The sequence below is a fragment of the Lepidochelys kempii genome, chromosome 16 (genome assembly GCF_965140285.1).
Source record: "Lepidochelys kempii isolate rLepKem1 chromosome 16, rLepKem1.hap1, whole genome shotgun sequence".
In the NCBI taxonomy this organism is placed as follows: Eukaryota; Metazoa; Chordata; order Testudines; family Cheloniidae; genus Lepidochelys; species Lepidochelys kempii.
Window position 1 is genome coordinate 16,154,919 of NC_136395.1, and position 15,978 is coordinate 16,170,896.

Genomic DNA, 15,978 nt, shown 5'->3' on the forward strand with positions numbered 1-15,978 from the left:
ATATGAAGAGAAGATCCTGTGCTGATTGCGAAATTGAGATTTTCGTTCTTCATACACTCCTTGCTTATGATTCCAGGATCGCCTGAAGGACCTGAATGGCCAGGCTGACAGCTTGATGACCAGCAGCGCTTTTGACACCTCCCAGGTAAAGGACAAGCGAGACACTATTAATGGGCGCTTCCAGCGGATCAAGAGCATGGCAGCTGCCCGCCGTGCGAATCTGAATGAGTCCCACCGCTTGCATCAGTTCTTCCGGGATATGGACGATGAGGAGTCCTGGATCAAGTATGTACTTCAGAAGTTCTAGATGTAGCATTGTCTGAGGCGATGTCCATATTATAGCCATGCTATCAACAACCATATTTCAACGCAGTTGTTTAACAGTGTTCATAGCACAATTTACCATATCAGTGAGGAAAATGATGATTTCCCCAAGAACCATGTTAATCTAACTATGCCATAGACTACCTACCCACTTGTCAGGTATATGCTGTCTTGTCTATAGCGTACACGCACGCGCGCACACACCCCTTGCCCGCAGTGCTCGGGGAAGCATGCAGAAGTGCCTTCAACTCTAGTGTGGGCATGGTCTTAATGTCTACAGATATCTATGGTCAGGCTTCAGGAAGCATGTTCAATGCTAGGAAAAAATTGAGGTTTGACTATAATCTTGTGTTAAAAATCCTATGAATCCTGTGTATCTTTTAAACTCTGCCTCTGTCAATTTTAAATTTCTTTCAAAAAGGCACTTATGAGCCCGCTGAAAGCAGTTTTTAGTTTTACTATTTTGGCCTGTGATAGCAGTTAAGGAAAAACGCTTTCCAGAGATGTCCGTATGGATCCTGATACTATTGATATGACTGGTGTATAATCAAGGAAATAAGAACTGTGCTGGTTCCACTCCATCAATATGTGTAGGTTAGCCAAATAGAAATGATCAAAATTGGAGAACTATACTTATTTTCAAGCTTTAAAGGGAGAGAAGGAGTGGATATTTCTGTAGTATACATATATAAAGGGAGCGCCCTGTCCCCTCTTTGAAACTGTTCTGGTTAAAGTGATGAGAGCTGAATCCTTTTGACTAACATTTATAAGTCAGGTGCATGGCTTACTGCTTCAAAGGTGCTCATAGTGCTGGGTTGTAGGGAACATCCTCATTATTTATATTGATTTCTCTGCCTTGGATCCTCTGTATCATAAAGTAGCTGAAAGGCCATCAAATGCTAAAAACAGAGGACCCCATTAAAATCCTTTTATTTACCGCTTTAAATATATGTAATAATTTGCTGTAAACTCCAGTCCTGGAATGTGAAACATACAAAAGGAGGTAATGTTCATTCCTGTTAGAGCTGTTAAGAGTCAAGTTTTCAGTGGCAGCTGTTATATCTGTCTGGTTTGACCTTTAAAGGAACAAACTTTACTCATCCCCCTCCTCCTCCTTTTCCTCTCTGGGACTCAGGGAAAAGAAGCTGCTGGTTAGCTCAGAGGACTATGGCAGAGACCTAACTGGAGTGCAGAACCTAAGAAAGAAACACAAACGTCTGGAAGCAGAATTGGCTGCTCATGAACCTGCCATCCAGGTAAAAAAAAAAAAAAAAATAGATGAAGAGCTGTTCCATGACAGGTACTGCTGTGTTGTTTCCAACACAAACTGTGTAGGTTACAGGCAAACATTTGGATGAGGAAAATAACCAGTCATGATAGAAAGTGTAGTACTCTGTATAGTCAAGTTATAGATTTTTAACATTTATATAATCTGGATCACAATCAATTACAAACATCACTGGTTTAGATCTGTGCATCCTGAGATGTTTCTGCAGATCACAAAGGAAATCAGACTTCTTTATGCTCCTGAAGAAGGGTGTGACTAAGCAAAGATATGGAGTATTTTAAATTAAAGTGGCAGGAAGTTCCTTCCTCTTCAAACAGTAACACTCCTCACCTTGATTCTAAATCCACAAAAAACACATGAACTGGAGGAAAGAAGAAAAAGGGTATGTTTGTGAAAGAAAATGACCCAAAACTGAGGAGTTGTAGGGAGTGCAGGTAAATCATGAGGAGAAAGCATCATTGCTGCTGAAAATTGAAAACACTGAGAAGACAGATGTGTGCTTTGTCTGCTTCACAGGGCTTGTCAGACACTGGTAAGAAACTGTCAGATGATAACACGATTGGAAAGGAGGAGATACAGCAGAGACTAGCTCAGTTTGTAGACCACTGGAAGGAGTTAAAGCAGTTGGCAGCAGCTCGGTGAGTGAGAATCATTTTTCTACACCAGGAACTATGAATGAAACATATAGGGACAAGTAGCAGCCAAATCTTGCAATCTTTGATTCAGGTCATCAACAATATCAATGCAATAAATGCTAATACTGCATTCTGCTGAGGCCGTGCCTGAGGGGACAGGTAAAAAGGGGTTCATTCGTAAATGCTGATCAGTACTAACTTCAATTTTGTCTTTTCCTTTAGTTGAACACAATCTAAACTTTGGGGGGCATTTATTCCTTCTTCATTTGGAGGCTAGAGGCTTGACATTGTTGTTCCCACCATGCTGTGCTCTTCTGAATAGAGACCATGGGGGAGGAAATACATAATTTCTGGAAATGTAAGGACTGTGAAATGGCCTGGTGAATTACATAGTAGATTTAGGGTAGATCTAGAGCTGGCAGTGTCACAGTGGGGTCATTTTCAGCTTCTGGAGGAAAGAGGTTAGTGTAAAATGATCACATTTTAGGGTTGATGGCAGTGAGCAGGCCGTCCTTTCACCTGTCTTGACCTCCAGTGCACCTACATTTAGTAGTTATTCTGCTTCCACATCATAATTGAATGTACAGAATGCAACCTGTGATTTCCTTCCACCACTTCCTCTCATTCCTCTTACAGTGGTCAACGTCTAGAGGAGTCTCTGGAGTATCAGCAGTTTGTAGCAAATGTGGAAGAGGAGGAAGCCTGGATCAATGAGAAAATGACCCTGGTAGCCAGTGAGGATTATGGAGACACACTTGCTGCTATCCAAGTAAGCAAAAGCTGTACTGTTCTGGTTCTCTCCTTACCAGCTATTTATAACATGTAATGGTTAGAATTTAAAATACCCTTTTGTTATTTTTCAAGTCAGACATTTTGTTCATTTTAAAGAAGTATAAAATATTGATGATCCTTCTATAAAAATGATTCAAAAGATTTTTCTCTGGTATTTAGAAGGATCTTGTGGGTTTGGGCCTTTGGTAGGCAGCTCTAATTAAAGCAGACTGCTTTTATTTGTTCTGGAGGACTGGACTGATGCAAAGCAACCCCAGAATTGTGTAAAAATGGTTTAAATGTTTTTTTAATCCCACTTCTGAGTTGCAAAGAAGAAGAGTCTCAGCAGCAGCAAGAAGCAACAGAATCTTTCTAATCCATCTTTTTTTTGCTTAACTTAAATATTGTCCATGTGCTTACAATTAAGCATGTGTGTGTTTGCAGGATCTAAATGCTTTCCAGGTAAATTAGATCTGCATGGTGAGGTCTCTAGTGGACTTCATAGAGAAGACCTTATCTCTCCTTGGATAAAGGTGAAAGAAAACTAACTTAACATTATATTTAAGGACTATATCCAGGACTATACCCAACCATTATTCCTCCCTCACACACCCCAAAAAATAGCCAGAATGTATATTAGCTAAAACTAACTAACTAGTTGTAATGGTGAGTATTGAACTGATTGATGTGTTGCAGGCCTACTATCATCATGTTTTGTTTTGCTTTCTTTTCATCCTTGTTTTATAAGCAGTCATCTTGAGAAGTAAAATTATGTAGTAAAGTGACTTGTGAACATGCTTTCCCTGCAGGGCTTGCTGAAAAAGCATGAAGCATTTGAAACTGACTTCACTGTCCACAAGGACAGAGTGAATGATGTTTGTGCTAATGGAGAGGACCTCATTAAGAAGGTGAGTGTAACCTGGTAAGAAGAATGCCTTGAACGTTCTTTAAAGTGTCAGCATGTCAAAATGGATTCACTGTTCTCTTAACACTGAGCTGCAAGTATGTTTAAAAAATGAAAACTAAACACCATCTACACATCATGCTCTCTATAGCCACAATAACAGGGCATTTGGCATATAATTGATTTTAAATACTTTAGAGACAGCAGCATGGTGGACTGTTAACAGAAGCTCCTTCGTTTTAATTCTGGCTCTGTTGCTGATTTGTTGGATGTCTTGGGCAAGTCGCTTAATTTCTCTTTCCCACAGACAGCCATCCCAATTGATTCTTACATATGGGTCTGTGCTAGACCAGACCAAGAATTCTTGTCTTTTATGCTTAGAGCCTCTGACATACCCATTTGTGTACCATGATACCTTTTCCCATTATCTTTAACACTTCTCATCTAGTCAGTAAGATCTTTGTGAAACATAAATTGAATTGGAATTTTCTCCGAAAGACCTAAAACAACTGTTATCCATCCCATGCTTTTGTTTTCTATCTGTATATTCACTTCCCAGAAAGCCTTAATAGTCTAGCAATACAGGGGGAAAAACAGGAGTAAATTGTTTGCATTCCTGATTTCTCTCACATTTGGGGCACATACTAAGGTAGAATGAGGCCATCTTCTTCACCAAATGGAGAATCCCTAAATGTGAATCGAGGTGGTTTGTTCCCATGTTGTTAGAGCTAGTGGGCTGCCTTGTGAGTTATTGTGCAGGATTTATTGTATTAGTCATGAGCTAATGTTTCTTGTTTGAGATTGTCAGAGCAACCTAAGGGGAGCTAGGCACCAAACTCAGAATGGGATTTGAGCAGCTAACTCCCTTCAGTTCTTTTGAGAACACTAGTCTTAATTGCTTCTGTTGTCCTCAGCTTTGGTATCCATTTTAGGAATTCCCATAAGTATCCCAAGGAGTCCCTCAGATGCCTACATGTTTTAAGTGTATTTCTTCCTAATTTGGTGAACAGGACTAAATTTCCTCCAGTGGTGTGTGGAAGATGATTAAATCACGTGGGTACTAAACTGTTTTCTCCTATTCCACAGAACAATCATCATGAGGAGAACATAACTGCAAAGATAAAAGGCCTGAGGGGCAAAGTGTCAGATCTGGAGAAGGCGGCTGCTCAAAGGAAGGCCAAACTAGATGAGAACTCTGCCTTCCTCCAGTTCAACTGGAAAGCCGATGTAGTAGAGTCTTGGATAGGTATGTGCTGCATTGAAACATATGTGCACTGACAAAGCAGGTGACTGAAAACATTATAGCCCTTCTTGAATGGAGAATGGTTTCTGACTAACCTTGTTTTACTAAGCGGATGTGAGTGGTAGTCTGAGCCATTGATTTGCTGAGCAGTGATATCCCTTCCCCAAATTTAGGAAGAAGGAATGTGGGTGTTTATATTTAGTCTCTACTTCATTATCCAGGTGAGAAGGAAAACAGTCTGAAGACAGATGATTATGGACGGGATCTCTCCTCTGTGCAAACACTCCTCACCAAACAGGTCAGTACAAGGTGCTTTGAGCCAGAGAAGCAATGGAGCTTTAATGCTCATCAGGCAGATGAATATCGGAGGGCCTGCCATTTATTTTTGCATTTACCTAAAACAATGTCTACATCATCCATAAATATAGTTAATCTACATTAGTCTCTTCCTTTTTAATGCTGCAGGAAACTTTTGACGCTGGTCTCCAGGCTTTCCAGCAGGAAGGAATTGCAAACATCACTGCACTGAAAGATCAGTTGCTGGCAGCCAAACACATCCAGTCAAAGGCCATTGAGGTCCGGCATGCTTCTTTGATGAAACGCTGGAATCAGCTGCTGGCTAATTCTGCTGCTAGGAAGAAGAAACTCCTGGAGGCCCAGGAGCACTTCAGAAAGGTGAGAACACAGACCTTGGAACGCTATAAAGCTTGACAGTCGTGCACAGCATTGATTTAAAATCTTGATATGCAAGCTGTGTAAAAACATACACAAAACACCATACACTAAACACTTTCTCGTGAGAAGCATTCATGGAAAAGGTATTGACAGTGGAGTTGTTTTAAAGAACTAGCCTTCTACGTCGTGTGCAACTTGTATATCATAATTGTAGTTATTTAACTAACATACAATTTGTTGAGGACAGATTTTCTGCTATGTTTTATTTTTGAGAAAACACTTAGATAGGGATGCAGTATTGTTAAGTGGTCACTGCAAGGGGCCTGGGAGTCTAGAGTTCTGGGTTCCAGTCCAAACTCTGCTACTGGCTATGTGTTCTTGAACAAATTACTTCCTCCTTTATGTTGTTAATAGGTGCTACTGTAAAGTAAATTATTAACGGCCCTGATCAGGATCAGGGCCTAGTATTAGGTACTGTACAAACACAAAGTATGACAGTCCCTGCCCTGAAGAGCTTACAGTCCAAATATACAAGACAGACTACACACACAAACACAATTCCCAAATGCAAAACTTAGATTAAAATTTTGTTTCCTAGTTCCCCTGACCTCTCCCAACTGTCCTTTTACAGCTTGCCTAGCCAACATGCTCTACCGTTGCTGTCCCCAAAGTGCCCCTCCCTTCAACATTTCCACCACTGAAAAATAGCCCCTTTCTCTAGACAGAAGTGAGCAGGGACCTGCTGACTTGCAGTTGTGTCTGGGGTTTTTTAAAGGAAGTTCTCTAAGATGGTTCCCAAGCCTCAAAATGTATTGCTGTCTCCCCAGCTGCCACTAAGAGGCCAGAGACAGCTTTTGCTTCCTGGAAAGGTCTGGCCTTGCCCCTAAGAGCTGTGGGTGAGGATGAGATGGGCCTCTTAGGCTGTGTCTTAGGGGAGATGTCATGGGGAGGAATAGTACTATCCCCATTTTACAGATAGTGCTTATGGTTAGTTCTCTGCCTTGCAAGAAAGGAGCAACAGGTGCAAATTATATATTATTTATTGCATGTTCTTAATACCAGATCCTCCTGCTTGAATACATTCTATTTGTGTTATTGCCTAAGTAAACACCTAGATTGTCTTCTCTCTCTGAGGTTGAGGATCTGTTCCTGACTTTTGCAAAGAAGGCATCTGCCTTTAACAGTTGGTTTGAGAATGCAGAGGAGGACTTGACTGACCCTGTGCGGTGTAACTCACTGGAGGAGATCAAGGCACTGCGAGAGGCTCATGATGCTTTCCGCTCCTCACTAAGTTCCGCCCAGGCTGACTTCAACCAGCTAGCTGAGCTGGATCGCCAGATCAAGAGTTTCCGTGTAGCCTCCAACCCATATACTTGGTTCACTATGGAGGCTCTTGAAGAGACCTGGAGGAACCTGCAGAAGATCATCAAGGTAAATTGGAACAAGTCTCTTCCCATTGCCACTCTGCCTCTGAATTCTTCCTTGGACACCGTCTATCCAGATAATCAGTGCTCTTATTCAGCAATAAAACATTACAAATGGAAACACCTTCATCTGGTAGCACAGAAATGTTTCTGAAAGGAATTCTGTGGGACTAGCACCTCCCAAAATCCTCCGTTCTCCATATATTTGGGTTGCTACTTCATGACCCTCCCCCTCCCATTCCATTCTTCCTGAAAGACCCCAAAAACAAATAACGATCTCCCATTTGTAGCTATGATACTCTGTTCCTTATGACCTGTCTTGTTACAGTATTATGATTGCAAGGCTCACTTCAATGCTGATTCTCAAGACTTCTGTAGGAATATTGATGATCATAGTTATAGACTAGTGGAGCAGTCAGGCAAGAGACCCTACAGGCCCTCAGTCTTGGGCTGAGCTCCAGATCTCACTGCTGCGCTGGCTTGGTTTCTGTATTTCAGTGCATGATAAAGGTGCCATGTTCTTTCTCAGTGTAAAATGACTTCCCTGTTTCTCAGGAACGTGAGTTAGAGCTGCAGAAGGAGCAGCGAAGACAGGAGGAAAATGACAAATTGCGCCAGGAGTTTGCTCAGCATGCTAATGCTTTCCACCAGTGGATTCAGGAGACCAGGTACAGTCTGTCTTAACAGAGGAGCTGGCCTTAGGGAATTTCCCAAAGAGAATCATTTGTGTCCCATTGAGAAGGGATTGTTAATTATTCTTCACATTGTGCATCTTATCCATACTTCCTTTTGTGATCAATTGGGTTTTAGGTGTCTGCTGCTAAGAGGCAGAATTGCTGAGTGCAAGATCACCTTCTGAGTTCAAGAGTTGGGGCTGGAGCGACAGCTAATGGGGTCTCTGATTCAATACTATTTTTAAAAATGTGTCTGCTCCTGAATTCACTTCCCCAGGGTAATTCTATATACAGACATGCCCTAATGGTTATCTGGTAGCTCCAGAGCTGGACTCATAGTGCAAGGAGAATACTAAATACCGAGAACAGAACTGAAGAATATGCCAATACTGTCTTTATTACCTACTCTGTATTATGATAGAAATTAGAAAGGGGAAAATTCTGTTATCCTGTGTCTAACCATAAGATTATTCCCTAAGGTGTTTTGTATAGTCCAGGTTTAAATGTTCCAGGGAGGGGGTATCCACTACTTCTCTAAAGAGACTACTCCACAGTCTTTAGGATCACTTTGCAAGCTCCTATCCAATGTACTAGTAATACCTATGATTAGGGAGAGGCAGCAAGGGTCAACAGCCTCTCTAGAAATGAAAAATAATTTCAGTGTTTCAGAATTGCAAGGAGATCAATACGATATTTTTACAGCACAACTGTGTCTGATTTAAGCATACTCTCATACACCACCATCAAATGTCGTCAATTCTAGTAAGTGTGGGCTCTGGTACAGAAGAGGTGAATTAAGCTGAGGGTGCTTTTCATGTAATCCTTTGATAGTAAATCTTTCTGCATTTATAGAAAATCATCACTTAGATGGTTTTGCAAAAAGTCTGAAGTATAAATATGGTTTTAATTTGTTAACCTATGTTTCCCCCCCCCCCCACCTCTCTCTCTGTCCTGCTGCCTGATACTTGGACCCTCCTACTCTACAGAACGTATCTGCTAGATGGGTTAGTATTGAATTTTGTTTCCCAAAAGCTTGACGTCGGATCCTCTCCTGTCTTGTGTGCTTTCTCCTGTCATTGCTTTGCTTGTGAAAGTTGTATTAAAGGTCATTCTATTTGGACAATGCAAGCAATGCCTGGGATGTGCATGAGATACTTACCCATTTCCCCCTTCTCCCTCCCCCCCGCAAGAATGCCACACACAGAGAGTCACAGGTAACAGGACATTGATATGGATAAATATAAACATGTAGGAAGGAATACCATTTTTCCTGGTTCAGAGTAGAAAATAAAGAGTTAATAGACACTCTGTGTGACCAGTTAACTTTCACTGGTCAGCTTATAAGGATGTGCAAGGTGTGATGCTCTTTATTGGGTGTGCTTCCACATCTCAGATTATCTGTAGCCTTTTGTCCTCACTAGCCAGCATTCTCAATTTCCCAGCAGTCAGAAGCACACTTGGTAAAATAAGAACATATTCCGATAATGCTCTCAGAACATTTAAAACTGAAGGGCTTTGACTGGGTATTGCTATAATCAATCTTGTAAAAAGAGTAAAATAAAGGAATGGAATAGCCCAGGCTTGCACATCATGGGTATTCAGCAGAATGTCCTGTTCGTAGACTCCTATTAAAGGTTGTCACTAATTAGTATCACTACAGTTTTTTTTAAAAAATCATATTCTTTAATCACAGTTCCATGTGTAATTCAGTTATGTGGCTACCTAGTTGTCCTTTTTGATTCTGTTGCATAACTGTGCTCCAGAAGATAAGCTTTAACTATTTAAAAAAAAAAAAAAAAAGTCTGTAGGCTTTAGGATTGCAAAGAAAACCTAAACCAATGCACTCTGCTGAAAACCTGAAGTGTAAAATACCCATTCATCTCAATGGTGTTTTAACTGAAGCTTACTGTCAAGATAACTATTTCATTGCTTGTGCCTTTTCTACTAAAATGAGGTTGACAAATCTCTCATTGTTGGGCACAGTGGCAGTTAGTGGGATAGCTAGTTGCTGAGGTATGAAATAGGGAATTCAACTCCATACTTAGTTACTTTTGCCCAAAAGAGGGAAGGAAGGAGAGAGATCCCCTCCCCACCATCAAAAATCTTAACTGTCTTCTGGTTGCAAACCCCAAATTGACTCCAGTGACTTCCTGGATGCCAAAACAGCTTGTTGTCCCCGACTCAGCTGCCAAAACCTCCAGCTTTTCCATGCAATTACACACTTTCAGTATTAAAAAAAAAAAATCTACAGTACAATGAACACTTTAAATTTGGGTGCAGTGTAAAATGTATTTAATATTAAAATAATTAAGGAATCCTATACAAAGGAGAGGGGGTCACAGCTTGGGAGGTTGCCCTGGCCTCTATACATTGTCTAGTGTGCTACTTAGAATAGAGGGCCTTTGTTCATGTTTTGTGGGTTTATCTCTGGTAACTTTTTATTTGCTCTGTAGTGACAAGAATCTCTGGTCTCACAGTATCTCCCCTCAGATAAGAGGGAGAGCACCTGAGCTTTTGCAGTTGTAGCTTGGTGGAACCCAATAGATTTTGCTGGTATGAGTGCTGGATTCTTTGCTGTTTTTAAAAAGTAGTGTTGTAGATGAGTTCTGGTGTCCCAGAAAATACTAATGGAGAGGGGGAGACATTTACTAAATAAAGTGGGTTAGTGCTCACAATTGCCATGCTCCAACTCTATTGTCTAACTGATTATTAGAAATGCAGAGGGAAGTTAATCTTTAGCAAAACTCTGAGAGGATTAAAACTGTAGTTAATTAGAATGGGCATTGTCTGTGTTCATTCATTCTCCCCTAGAGGGCATATAACCATGTATAGTAGATTCCGCTTATTAGCAAACCTTCAGTTGCCAGCAAAAATTTGCCATTATCCAGGCGTTGCTAATAAGCAGAGGCATGTTTTGCAAGGCTGCAGCCAGGGGAAAAAGTGCTGGGACAGGGCAGGAGTAGGGACTGCAGCCCAAATGCCAGGGCTTTCAGATTCTGCAGGGATGCTCGGGGCCCATAAAGCTACACTGTATCTCTTCTTGCATTCTGGGGTTGGGGCTCAGTCCCCAGTGCTTCCTTTCCAGAGTGCAGCCGCTTCGCACAGCGCAGCACAGGGAGAAAGTACCATGCAGTTCCAGCATCCAGGCTGAAGCTTTTTTTCCTGTTACTGCACTGCCCACAGCCTCCTCTCCCAGCCTGAAACCACTTACCTCCTGAGTGGTCCCTGTGCGCAAGCAGATTGTGGGGCCAGAGCCCCTGAAGGAAGCATGGGGATGTGCTGAGGAATAGCTCTAAGCAGGTTTGTGGGGATGCAGTTAAGGAAGGAATGTCCTAGCACTTACTACCTAGGCTGTAGACCTGCCCATAGCTGCCCATAGCTAGTGCTCAGCATGTCCCACTACTCCCTTCTCTGGCTGCAGCCTCATGGTCCTGTCTGTAGCTGGGGCCTTTCTTCCAAAAAATGTTGTTAAGCAGTCTGCCAGTGGCAAAATATGAATCCCATTAACACTGAACTCAGTGGGATGGGATTGGTTCCCCCGAAAGGGTTGCTGTTAATATCGGAGTTGCTATTAAGCAGAATGTCCTGTACGTAGAACTTTCATGGTCAACATCGTTGTCCTACTGTCTCATCTATCAGCATACAGCAGCCATATTTGCACATTGATACTGTTTTTAAATGAAGTTGGTAGCTCAAAATTAACTTAGAGATTCTGTTCTGTTCACCTCAGCAACGCTTTTTAATAGATATTAAAATAATTAGATTTCTTTTGGGTACGCAACCAGCATCTGCCATTGAGTCTGGTACTTCATGAAGTAATTTGCTTGTTTGCTATTTCTCTGTGAGGTGGTGCTGGCTTAGAGTTTTGATCTCTTGCTGTGCTCTTGTGGTGGTCTGTTCTTTCCTCTGTCTTGCCCGGTTTCTTTTTGGAATTCATTTGGTTTCTTTTCTTTGAATAGCATAGCATATCGTCGTGTCATTCGTGTCTATCAGTATGAAGTTGGGGATGATCTGTCTGGAAGGTTTTTCCTCTTATTTTCTTACCTCACTGTGATTTTAAAATGCACTCTTAATTGCAAAGGTTCGCGTTCTTTCCAACTAACTTTCACTGCTGTGAGATGCTTGGGGGTTGTTTCCCTGTTGATTCACAGCTTCCTGCCCAAGGTTTTGGGCCTGTGCTTCATTCTCTTTAAACACGCTTTGATTCTGAGCTTTAACCCTCTGTGGTGAGAGATACCCAGATGTTTGGCGTATTTTCATTGCTACACAGTGATACAGCACTTGAAAACCCTTCCCAAGAAGTTTAAAAGACGTTTGGGAGGAAAGGATCTGGTGGGGGCGAGGGAAGACAATCTTAGCACCAGGAATTTAAATTCCCCCGGGGGCACAAACACAGCACATCTGCACAATATCCAACTTGCTGTTCGTACACAAGTCATCTGCTGTAAACTTTCACTTTAAATGTTACAGGACAGAGGCTCTAAAAACTGCTGCCTTAATATTGCTTAAAATTGAACAAACAAAAACAAATTCAGAAACTTTATGCAGCTAGTACCTGTGAAAAAAATCATGGAGATCATAACTGCAAAAGGTGGCTTTTATGAACCAGTGTTTGGACTGATGTTTGGGGCCCCTTGTTGGCATGCCAAGAATGCCTCTGTGTGAAACATTTTAAAAATGGACTTACAATCGTGACTACTATCAATTTCAAAATTCAAATGACTATCAATGGCTGTGTCATAATGGCTCTGAACATTAGGATTGTAGAAGTGCTCATCTGTGAGGTATCAGTCTGAGAATACAGAAAGCAACATTCACCCAGGCGTAATAAAGTAATGGAGTTTTTCTGTTTTGCAAGGGTGATTGTCTTACATCAAGGTTGGCTTTACATTAAGCCAGTAGTTCAAGTTTTTCACACTTGCTTTCTGTGTAAAGCCTCTCTCGCACTCCTGTCTCATTGGCAAACAAAACCTGGCTCTAGTGAATCACTTGTAGTTTGTGTGTGTGTTGGGCACAGTTTGGGATGGGAAAGGCATTTGCACTGGGTTTCTAATTTCACTAGGTACAGTAAGAAGGTGAGTGCTTTGGATTTAGCATGAAGTGTTTCCAGTAGCTCCTTTATCACAGCCTGTGAAACTGGGCTTGAAATTAACTATATAAAGAAATTACATGCAGCAGGTTCTAAAAGCCTCTTGTTTTATATAGGGTCAGTCTGAATTTAAAAGCTTATGGCCAGAAGCTTGACAGAAAAAGTTTTGTTTATAAAGTTTATGGAAAAATTATTTTACCCTAAAAGGATGGTGTTAATTTCAAGCCCCCCCCACCCCCCGCCCCCTTTGTCATATGTGGAGAGTGCCTGTCCCTCACTGTGGTTCTGTTTAGGTCCTGTATGGTGGAGGAATCAGGAACCCTGGAATCACAGCTGGAAGCTACTAAAGTAAGCATACCTCACCTGTTAAAACTTCTGTTTCCTGTTGATGTTCAGGAATGAGGGGGGAGGGAGAATGCGTTTAATGACTGATATGTAGGTCTTTAATTGATTCATACATTTTGAAGGCCAGCAGACACTATTATGATTATCTAATCTAACCTGCATTGCACAAGCCAAAGGAAAATCCTCGATTAGTTCCCCCTTGTATAGTATTTCTAAGTAAGCCTGTCTGGGCAGAGGAGACTGTATTGGAAACCTTTCCTTGCTATCCTCTACACTCTGTTTTGAAATTTAGGCTGTAGATGCTGTGAGGTTTCTTGTGATATTTACAGGCAAAATCAGCTTTCCTGGAACACTGGCCAATCTTACAAATCTATCTGTCAGATGTGATGAAGCTCCCTTGTCTAGTGTTACAAAATATGTCACTATATACAACTTCACCATAGCTTCCTCCCCCCACTTCTTTGATGTTATGAGCCTGTGTTCTAACTCAGTCAGTAAAATGTTGGTACGCTGATATGTTTGCTCCATTCTGTTTTCTTTCCCAACAGCGTAAGCACCAGGAGATTCGGGCAATGAGAAGTCAACTAAAGAAGATTGAGGACCTTGGAGCAGCTATGGAAGAAGCACTTATTTTGGACAACAAATATACAGAGCACAGCACTGTAGGGCTGGCACAGCAGTGGGACCAGCTTGACCAACTAGGGATGAGGATGCAGCACAACCTGGAACAGCAAATACAAGCTAGGTACAGTGTTCGTTCATTTGGGAAGATAAACCACATTCACCATTTCAGGGGATAAGTGGGTTAGGGAGAGACTGTCTAAAAACCAGTACAAATCAAGCACAGTTCAGGTAGGATAAACCTCTTCCACTTACTGTTTTGTGTTCTGAGTAGTGTGTATTAGTATGTTCATTTTTTAAGGTAGACTGCAATTTGAGAAATAGTTCTGGTTACAGCTAGCCTTGGTGATTTTAGTGAAATGAGTGGCAATTGAACCAGGTGCATGCTGTCTCCCCTAAAAGGGATGGCAGACAGAAAACCAAACAGCCTGAAATGAACCTGGTGTTTGATTAGCCTCTGACCTACTACTGCAAGTTCATGATCAGTTCACTAGCTTTGCTTCTTCCTTTTTAGAAACACAACTGGAGTCACTGAGGAGGCTCTGAAGGAGTTCAGCATGATGTTCAAGTAAGTATGCATGTTCTCAGCAACCTGGAAAAGTGGTCATAAACGAATTCTTTAGATCCTTGACATGTAGATGATTGCTACACAAAAATTGATGGTCCAGATTCTCAGCTGCACCTAGTTTTCACTGTTCGCAACTCCCTGATTCTTTAGCCAGTTCTGAGCCAGGCTGCTATAAACTCTGCCAGCTGGCAATAACTGGAATAATTACTCACTAAGGGTATGTGGCCAGTTAATGATCTTTCTGAAGCACTCCAGAGAATCTATGTGCTGGCTGTATTAAATAGGAAGGTACTTATTCACTGCAAATAGCATGTTCAGAACATCAGGCTAAAGTGTTGCTCCAGTTTTCCCAGTTATCTTAAGATTCATATTTTCTATTCTAGACACTTTGACAAAGATAAATCTGGTCGTCTGAATCACCAAGAGTTTAAGTCTTGCTTACGTTCTCTGGGCTATGACCTCCCTATGGTTGAGGAAGGAGAACCAGATCCAGAGTTTGAAGCGATTCTCGACACCGTAGATCCCAACAGGTATGCAGACAGAAGAAAACCTATATAAATTGTTCTACTGCTAAATGTTCTGTTTTCACTTTCAAAGTCTGTTGCAGCATCTCTATATTTTTCAAATTATTCCTTTTTATAGTTCGAGCAAAAAGGGCCATTAAATCTCACCTAGTAACTGGTGTCTGAGAAATTCTTCACATGTAGATATGCTTTAGTCAATCTAGAGCCCAGGGCTTTTCATGAGATATTTACAATATTCCTTATCTTACTTCCTAGACCTGCATTAAATTAAGAAGGATAGACCTGCCTGTTTCGATGGGCTTGAGAGCTCAATAGCATCTAGTAGTAGTGTTCTGAAGCAGGTCTGTTTACATGCGGTGTGTGTTTTATTGGCAGGGATGGACATGTCTCACTGCAGGAATACATGGCATTTATGATCAGCAGGGAAACTGAGAATGTGAAATCCAGTGAGGAAATAGAAAGTGCTTTCCGTGCTCTTAGTTCAGAGGGCAAGCCCTATGTGACCAAGGAGGAGCTATACCAAGTAAGTCTCAGTTGTGCAACCCCATCTTAGGAAAGACAGTAGCAACTCTAGTTGTTCTGAGCTATTGCACTGTTTTACAAAGCTGACATAGATCTACAACTGTTAAATTCCCAAACACCAAAACATCTTTTCCCTGCTACTGAAATATTTTATTGACACAACTAAAGCTGTCTGTAAGTTTGTTTGATCCTTTAATGAGAGTACACCAGTGCTTTACACTATCAGTAAGAAGCCAGATTACTACTTTCCCAGTTGCATTGAAACTCTAGATTTTTCTTTCTGGACCTCTCAAGGCCTATAGTCACCAAGTAACAAGTTTTCCATTCTGGATCCTGACAGTAGGAGAGAGATAACTAACTTCTCAGCAGGA

The 15,978-nt window shown here is 41.4% G+C and overlaps 1 protein-coding gene across 6 annotated transcripts in view; it reads left to right on the forward strand.

Moving 5' to 3' along the window:
• SPTAN1 (spectrin alpha, non-erythrocytic 1) overlaps positions 1–15,978 on the forward strand; it is a 72,538-nt gene that overhangs the window by 56,075 nt on the left and 485 nt on the right. For 5 of the 6 annotated variants that reach the window (XM_073314425.2, XM_073314426.2, XM_073314427.2 and 2 more), the window contains 16 exons: positions 77–285; positions 1,460–1,580; positions 2,129–2,250; positions 2,884–3,016; positions 3,828–3,926; positions 5,009–5,168; positions 5,387–5,463; positions 5,631–5,840; positions 6,975–7,271; positions 7,820–7,932; positions 8,925–8,942; positions 13,321–13,375; positions 13,921–14,117; positions 14,508–14,561; positions 14,945–15,091; positions 15,461–15,608. In XM_073314425.2, coding sequence (XP_073170526.1) covers positions 77–285; positions 1,460–1,580; positions 2,129–2,250; positions 2,884–3,016; positions 3,828–3,926; positions 5,009–5,168; positions 5,387–5,463; positions 5,631–5,840; positions 6,975–7,271; positions 7,820–7,932; positions 8,925–8,942; positions 13,321–13,375; positions 13,921–14,117; positions 14,508–14,561; positions 14,945–15,091; positions 15,461–15,608 — 2,160 coding nt within the window. Of the gene's footprint in view, positions 1–76; positions 286–1,459; positions 1,581–2,128; positions 2,251–2,883; positions 3,017–3,827; positions 3,927–5,008; positions 5,169–5,386; positions 5,464–5,630; positions 5,841–6,974; positions 7,272–7,819; positions 7,933–8,924; positions 8,943–11,897; positions 11,961–13,320; positions 13,376–13,920; positions 14,118–14,507; positions 14,562–14,944; positions 15,092–15,460; positions 15,609–15,978 lie in introns of all 6 variants that reach the window. The other variant, XM_073314432.2, reaches the window with a different exon arrangement.